This window comes from Cyprinus carpio, chromosome A21 (assembly GCF_018340385.1).
Source record: "Cyprinus carpio isolate SPL01 chromosome A21, ASM1834038v1, whole genome shotgun sequence".
NCBI classification, from domain to species: Eukaryota; Metazoa; Chordata; class Actinopteri; order Cypriniformes; family Cyprinidae; genus Cyprinus; species Cyprinus carpio.
The window spans coordinates 17,314,898-17,323,809 of record NC_056592.1 but is presented as its reverse complement, the minus strand read 5'-3'; the positions used below and the strand labels follow the sequence as shown (position 1 = coordinate 17,323,809).

At 41.6% G+C, this 8,912-nt stretch overlaps 1 protein-coding gene across 3 annotated transcripts in view; it reads right to left on the bottom strand.

Annotated features, from left to right (window-relative positions):
- Positions 1-2,615: 2,615 nt before the first annotated feature.
- Positions 2,616-8,912, bottom strand: part of LOC109046107 (protein sprouty homolog 3) — an 8,186-nt gene continuing 1,889 nt past the window's right edge. For 2 of the 3 annotated variants that reach the window (XM_042711097.1, XM_019063908.2), the window contains one exon: positions 2,616-5,884. In XM_042711097.1, coding sequence (XP_042567031.1) covers positions 4,965-5,816 — 852 coding nt within the window. In that variant the 5' untranslated portion in view covers positions 5,817-5,884 and the 3' untranslated portion in view covers positions 2,616-4,964. Of the gene's footprint in view, positions 5,885-8,739 lie in introns of all 3 variants that reach the window. The other variant, XM_019063909.2, reaches the window with a different exon arrangement.

Here is an 8,912-nt window from a genome sequence, read left to right as displayed (position 1 = left end):
CTTTCCCACAATTTCATTGCCCACATAAGAGCAGCAAGATACATAGATCTCAGCCAACCCGACATTAAAACACACTTCACATACTTTTATACAAACACCGCCAACCTCTAACCGATCACCACAAAACAAATGGGCCCTCGGCAAGCCAACAGAAAACTCTGTCGCAGCCATGGCATGACAGAGTCATGTCTAGACAGACTAGATTTGGAATAAATTTACGTGAAACCTACCGATACATTACCAAACTGAAATTAAGAGATTGTCAAAACTACATGGACTTTTAGTTTGTTTTCTTCAATCATATCTTCCTTAACATATTCATCCCCCTGTCTAATAATACCACAATATTCAAATGTATCTCTTTTAAAATACATTCATCCTGTCTGTGTGTTTAAGTTCCTCTGTTTCTCCTTTAATTTGTCTGGCATTGATGTTGTGAGCTTGTGTTACCCTTCCTCTTGAATTACTTTTAAATTGATTATTATTGAATCTTTGTTGTGTGCTCTTTCTTCTCTACACAGCAACAAGCCTTACAGAGACAATGTTTTAACATAATTTTCAGAACTTTTTTCAGAAGTTAATACATACTGCTTTTACAAATTCTTTAAAATTAAAAATAAATAAATAAATTTCAGCCTAAAATATAATGCTACTGGCAAAATAAATAAATGATTTCATGATAACTTAACTTAACTTTGTTATAGGGACAAAGAGTATTTATTCATACACACACACACACACACACACACACACACACACATATATATATATATATATATATATATATATATGAGCACTGATCCCCAAAATCCTTCTTATTAGGCTTTGTAGGCTGGCTCCACTCTGCCCCGGCACTGTGGCCCTCTTCAGCCCCTTTCAGCTCTCTCTGGCGCCTGCTTCTCCATCACACCTCCACCTGTCAACGGCTCCAGCCCTCCCCCTGCCTCTGAGGCTCCAGCACCCCCCAGGGTGGCTCAGGGCCATACTGCCACCAGTCTCACCTTTTAGGAGCCACCTTTCTGGAAGCAACCATCAGAAATGGCTTGTTACATTTTCCAATCTGATGAGTGCACAGATATGAAGGAACCCAGTTGATATTTGGTCTTTATGTTCTATGACAAGGCAAATGGTTAGTTAACAAATGGTGAACTAAGCAACCAGTGCAAAACAGAAAGTGCTGCAAAAAATAAGATTTTTCAACGATTACGAAGGCAAACATTTCACTTTAGAATAAGGCAACTTTGATACTGCTCAATTATGTAAGTGATTTGTAAGCCCTAATGCTGCTGCTTTTAAGTGGAGTGTTTTTACATTTGGATTAGGGTGGCTTAGAAAAGCTCCATTTTCACACACCGCTGCACTGTGATTGACATATGCATGCAGCTCTGACTGACAGCTTCTATAGCTCCATCCCTGACCCCTGGAGTGTCCTTAACAGTGCCTGTCCCCGCCGGACAAGGGCCACATAAGGGGGCTCACTGGTTACAGAGGCCATTAGGTCAGAATGGTAAAAGATCAACCAACCCCATCCATTCTTGCTCTTTATTATCTGGGTTAAAGGTTAAGAAAGCAAAAAGGATCCCTCCAGAGTCAGTTTCTTCTTAGTGAAGAAGTCTTTTCTGACTTTTGACTGTACTGGTGCACAGTATCCCATGACACATCTTGATGAACCCTGTTTCACTACACATAACCACTTGTTATATGTAACCACACATAACGGAATTACATAAAGCAATTTAATACTTTTCACAAGCCTTTTAAAAAGATTTTATGCTATATTTCTGGATATTTCTGCAAGTCATGCAGGTTTGGAATGAGATGAGGGTAAGTAAATTTAATGAATGCTGCTCTGTCAAGAACTGTGTCTCTCCAGACACCAAACAGATGTATGTACTCTATATCTTAATATACACACACATAAAGAAAATACTGGATCTGTATTATTCATACAGCATTTTCTTATATGGACAAAGCCTAGAGAGAGGGTGGGCGATGTTGGAGTACAGACTTAATGCTTCTGAAGCTCTGGGAAAATGAGGCATGGTAATGTGACAGGTGTTACACACAAATGGTGGTACATACACACACCTTATACACATACTCACACATCTGAAGTAACTCATGCTCTTTCTCATAGACCCACACACACACATCTCTAGTCCCTCTTTTCCAAGGCCATTAGTATGAGATGGCCTTGATTACTTATTTATGAGGAAAACAGGCAGAAGTGCGGGGAGTGGAGTAAAGAGACAGACAAAGACCGGAACCCCTCTGCACTGAAACTAACATCCATAAGTATCCACACACACATATATTTGCTACTTCACAGCATTTTTTTTTTCTAAACAGATCACTTATGCACTTAACTCCTTCAGGCATCTGCAGAATAGCAGTGTGTTTGCACTAGTGGTAACAAAACTACAGATTCAACTAAACTCAGAAATGCACCTGTTGGTATCACAGGTACTTTAAAAGTCCTGCATAGTTCAGTTTAGCTAAAGATGGATTTTAACTTCCCTATACATCTTGAAATTTCAATTTACACATTTTCAAATTTATACATACAGTGTGGTAAAAACATTTTTAGAGATGTAAAAACAAGTCTTGTATGCAGATTATTTCAAAACATTTTATTTATTATCCATGGCCTTATGGCCACACCCACCAATCCACTCTGAAAAAAGCTGAAATCATCACATAGGTCTTTTCATTTAATTTCTTTTCATCATTCACCCGAAATAAATACATAGCTTTCCTTGCAACTATTTAAATAAATATCTGTGGATTTATGATAATATCAGCAACAAAAAAAGTGTAAAATGTATATATATTTTTATATATAATATATTCATTTGTATAGACTTTATATATATATATATATATATATATATATATATATATATATATATATATATATATATATATATATTCCTCTTTAACTCTTTTACAACTTACAAGATGCCAATTGTACCAAAGCAATACTTATTAATACAACATTGTGAACTTTTAGTGGTTAACTTAAGAGACTGTGGACAGCACCAGTTAGACATTCTTGTAAATTGTATGTACCTACACACTGAAATCCCACATCATGGACCCTCCGTATAGAAACCATTCTTTTGGGATGTGACTGTGGAGGAGAGGTGTCTTCTCACTGTTTCACCCTGTGAAAGCTTGCCTCTGATAGCGATGCATGTTTTCTGCTCTCATGCCAATAAATATTGTATTGGTAGAAAAACATATGATTGGCTCTGGAAGCTGGTGTGTAACCTAAACCAGTAATGGCTTAACTTGTTTATGTCAGACATTTTATTTCATGGAATTGTAGAAAAGTACATTTCATGATGTTTAGGCCTTGTCTGAACACCACATTTAAATCAGTTTTGAGCTAATTATTTCTGTAGCAATTTATGATAATGGATGCATGCAACCAAAAAGAGCCTAATTATTAAGATTTTGTAGGGTAATTTACAGTACAGCAGTGGAACACTGTGCCATGCACAAGGGACCTCTCCTCCACAACACAAAATCAGCCTTATGGTTAGTCTTAACCCAGATTGGCCAAATATCTTAAAAGGTTAATGTCCAACAGTAACAGAAAAAAATGGTAATAATAACCAGATTAAAACAAATGGAATAAAAATACAAATACAATAAGAATTCTATGTACATACAAAAATATAGCAAAGGAACTCACAAATATGTGCATTATTGGGGATGAACACACACACTTGAAACAGGTTTTGTTCAACTTGCTTCCCAGTTTTGGATGTCAGTGCATCTGTTTCACCTCGTTCCCAAGTGTTGTATTCTACCTCGTTCTGGCCAGGTGACTAAGCCCTTGTCTCAATTCAATCCCTTCTTTCTGTCAGATGACACAATAGTCTCCATTAACCTCATTTCCTGTGAAGCATTCAGGGCCAACCAGAGAACCACAGGAAAGGCCAAAGTCCTTAGAAATTCTAATGTCGCATGTATGGCATAACTGGGGAACCACAATGGCTTCATTTTGCTGATAATGCTCAGATCTGATGTTAACCTAAAGCATGGTCCTACAGATTGTCTGGCCAATTCGTCCAAGAGCCCTCAAAGTAATGGCTTGTATCTAATCCTGAGAGCACGGTCAAAGTTGGACAGACAGTCCCTTTTGATGTTTGGTCCCACAACGTGGTTGGATGCAGATACAGTCAAGGATCCTATCGCTGTTGTTGAGCAGGTGGAAAGCACAATTGGCAGAAGCAGAAAAGAGAGTTGAGGATGTAATAGTGCTTGGGAGAGGTTGGCGTCAGGCTGCCTTGGGCTGGAAACCTGACCAGACACTTTATCTTTCAGAGTAGCTCCTCTAAAAATAAAAAAAGAGGCTTCTGCTGACAACAGATGCCATCCTGAGACTGTACACACATACACACATGCACACACGCACACATTTTTCCTTCTTCTTCCTTAACACACAATCATGCACACAATGTCTCTCCTTTTCAATTCTCTTAAAACACATCCCTCTTAGGTGAGCTTAATATTCAGATTTTTTATGGTCCCATTTTTGGTGTCAAACAGAATTGACTTACATAGATTTTTTTGGTTGGGCTCTTCTCCCTAACCAGTGCCCTGTATCCACATAGAGTCTAGAATGAGCCAGCTTGCTTATAGTTCATTCAGTAAGGCTGAAGAAGACAGACTCAGTGCTGACTTCTGTTGACAGCTTCCCATGTCTAGACGATAGCGTACTCCCTGTATGTTACATACGGTTTACATTACCCAATTCTATCCTGGAAGTCTAATAAATAAATAAATAGACAAGGGTTTACTAAAAAAAATAGGGAAATAGGATACATGATGATGGACATGATGCAGGGAGGCCTGATTGGTTTAGAGTAGGTCAGTTCTTTTAGCAGAATTCCCAAGCTGCTTCAGTATCAGAGGTGTCTCCTCAAAGGAGGATTGCAAGAGGCTCATTCATGCTGTCATACAGGCTTTTCCAGGGTTTTACGAAAGGCCGCAGGGTTGGTGGCAGAGATCGTGCGGCACACAGTGTTGGTGTTGCTGCATCGGCAGCCGGGACGGGTGGCACGATCGTAGCCACGCTGGCACAGAGTGAGGCACAGCTTGGCAGGAGGGTAGCAGCACAGGCAAGGCAGGCAGAGTGCCAGGAAGGCCATAGCACTCCAACGGGAGCAGGCATGAGCTGGGGCGCAGGAGCATGGTCGGTCGACACAGTTGTCCTCCTTATCTGTCGAGCAGTGGTAGAACAGACCCTTCACACAGCACAGGCAGGTGCCGTACTCCAAGACTTTTTCTGCAGAACACAAGCAGCGCTGGCCACAGGTCCAACAGGAGGGCAAATTACGAGGGGCACAGCACTCCTGGCACTTGCAGTGGCCACAACATTCACAGATGAAGAGATGAAGGCCCAAGTCCTCACCGTCAGCCAGTCCTTTGCCCAGCGACTCGGGTTTCAAGTCACCTTTGGGCTGGGACCTCACTACAGTCGCTAGACCAGAATGGGAAGGCGTTAATCCAGTAAGAAGTCTCTGATCCGAAGCAGCACTGCCACGGGACATGGAGCTCACGGTACTGGAGCGACTTAAGTGGGCCAAATGGGAATGTTGGTGCTGACTTTGACTGCGAGACATCTGAGGGTGTCGTTCATCACGTGTATAGATGATACCAACCTGAGAGGCAGGCTCCATTGCCACAGGGCGTTCCACATAGTCATTATTAGCCCTTATAGCACGGATCTGGTCAATGGACAACACAGGGACCTGCTGAAGATCCAGGCTTTCAGGGTCCATCCGAAAAGGTGGTACTGGATCCATTCTTTTAGGCCCACCAGGGTAGGGGCTGAGCTGCAAGGCTGACCAATATCACGGTACATCGGATAAACCTGTAGTAAGAAAAGAATAAAGGCATCATTGTTAGATTCAGAATCAAATGAAATAGTTCAAGTTTAAATTCAGTCTGCATAATGTGTAATTATTAAATAAATGTTCATTTGAATCCTTTGACTCCTTTCAGATGGTCCATGGCTAAAGCTATGGTTATTATTAGACACAAAGGATGGAGAGATAACCCCATTGACATCACACTGTAATTTAGCATCTGGAGAACACAGCTGTTGACACAAGGGAATGGAACCAGAGCAAAGAACTTGACAGCAATGAATTGTGAGAAACTGGGGAACCCAAAAGACTTAGTGTCAGTGTCCTGAGGTATCTCTTCCTCAGCAGGAGGAATTTGCTGTAGCCCCTCCCTGCAGCCCTTCTTTTGTTAAGCCTTATCCTCCATAAACAGGAACAACATGGCTATTGGAATGTGCATGGAAAAAATCAGCATCCTGGAATTGAGAAACATGCTGCTTGCATTACTGGATGTCATAGCCAAACAAGACCTTGGATTGCACTGGATTAGATAACGATTGGTTTTGCTTTCTTCCATCGAGAAATGTACAGATGTGGAGAAGATCACTTTGTGATGTTTGTCAGACTCTCAGACAGTTTCAAAAGTCAATGTGTGATAAGGATGAATGCAAACATTTTAGACAGCCTTTGAAGAGACTGGACAAAAAAAAAGAGAACTGCCTCTGACATAACAAGCAATGGAAATCCATACACAACCGCAGTGATTAGAAGAAGTAGTGTCTGCTCCCAGTCCCCATGTATCCGGGGCACAGTCAGCTGAATTCCTGGCAAGAGCCCTGAATGCTCTCGCAAAAAAAGGTAAGATAGCACTAACCCCCCATGCCAGAAACTCAAGATAAGGAGGCCCAGGTCGGAAGCACAAAATGCATTTGCAAATTACACAGAGGAGGAAAGAGAAGTCCTGGAGAGTAATTACATCAAATCCAGCAGAGAGCTGTAGTCAGGTCCTATCAGTTTATCTAATTGTTGAAAGGGGTCTGCTGTTCATTTCCATGAGCTCATTATTTGGGGCCTGACTTTGAAAACAACATTGGACTTTTAGTCTCAGATTTGCAGGCAAGCCAGAAAGGAAGTTTTGGGTTAGCTCATCTGTGTCATGTCAGGCACTTTTGGTTGCATATTTGTTTGAGCATTTGCACATGTCCTCTCCATGTGGTTTTCCTCAAGTGTGTCAGCACTTGGGAGCATTTATCACTCGCGGCTACACTGGAGTTTATTTGGAACTTTCCACTGACTTGCAGTGCTCTTGTGTAAAAACAGACCCAAATTACACCTCAAAATGTTGCATTTCCTGGGCTCTGAGAAATAGTAAAAAGAAAATTTCTAAGCTGTGACTTTCTAATTAACTGCCTACTCACCATTAACTCTGTCCACAAAAGTTCCTCTCAAGTGTTCATTAATGAAATACCCTTTTATTCTGTGAGTTACTTCCCCTGAGCCAGACGATTTGGAAAGCCACCATCCATTAACCGAAAACTGCCTCTCACTAGCATTCCCCATCCACCTCCATGCTCACTCTGTCAATGAACATGACACATTTGTAAAATAAGATGTGAAGCAGAAGACCAGAGCAGAAGCTGCTATATAACAGCCCCTGACACAATCTTCCACCCCACCCAAAAGCAGCAGCAAGGGTGCCAGAGGATCGATAAGTCAAACTCCAGCAGCATAGCAGGCAAGGTGCTGACATCAGGAAGCCCAGCAGATCACCCTGCCACTCAAACCCCCCAACAAAGAGCACTCTACCACTCCCTATCGACTCCCAGAGCACTCTTTAGCTCCACGTGCCCCAGACCGCACACCAGGGCGAGGCTGTACTGGGGCTGGTGGTCTGGTCTATCATGTCTCTACAGTGGAGCTTGCACAATTGTTTTCTCTTAAACAAATTCTGTGGATAACTGCTACTTAAGTGCCTTCCAAAGTGCTACTGGCTGTTGTTTAGGGAACAGTGAAATTTTGGACATGTTAATTAAAATCCCTTTGCATTGTGACAGTGTACACTAGGATATTGATTATGTTGTTCAGATGAAGTATTCTCATTCACAAGCTCTTACCATGACCTCTTAAAAGCATTACTCCAAATGAGCAAGCACCTAGCTGAAACTGATTTAGAGTACAATTTATTTTAATGGGGTGATGACTGGAACTGAAGGAAAGAGGAAGGTTAAAATACACTACTTCAGCATTCATTATGAAATGGATCTGTTTAGAACAGCTGTGCTGAAGGCTGAGTTTGGGATCTGTTTCTGCAATCCAGAATGCATCCAAAGCATTGTTTTTTTTTTTTCAGGTCCCACATCTGAAGACTCTATCCTCTAGTTTTCGCTGGATGGTTTTATCATTTAAAAGCATACACTGTATCTGACTCTCCAAACTTGATAGCATATCTCACTTTGGATGAAATAAAGCAAATCCAATAACCATTCACCACTAATGGCTGTCTGTATTTCTCTTTTTCTTTCAGGTCACAATAGCCCTGATCCAACTTAAACCACTATAGTAGAGGGAATAGACATGCAAGAGACATCTGATCTAAAATAAATGAATAAATAAATAAAAATGAATAAAAAGTAGAAGGGAGACTGTGAGTGCACAAGAAGATAACATATTCTAAGACAACACCTGTCCCAGGTTAAGACACACTTTAAGTCACAGAACCATGCATACAGCTCAGACCAAGCGAGAGACAGCTGCATCTGGAGCACCAGAGAGAGAAAAGGAGGGGAGAGAGGGCAGTGTTTACTCAGCCCTGCCTGCCATGAGGGGTAACCTGAAGACAGGCCGCTGCGCTTTGGGAGTATCAGGGATGAGTGAGCTGTACCTCGCGGCTCTGCCCTGGGGGTCCTTGCACCCGTTACCTTGCACACATCCTTGGCTAGGGTAATCCAATCCAGGGCAGGAAGATGGTGAGAAGAGCATATTATTCATAAACGTCACCACACACCACTGACTGAGAGTAACTTTAAACCTCCAAACAGGGAGGAGAGAACAGGC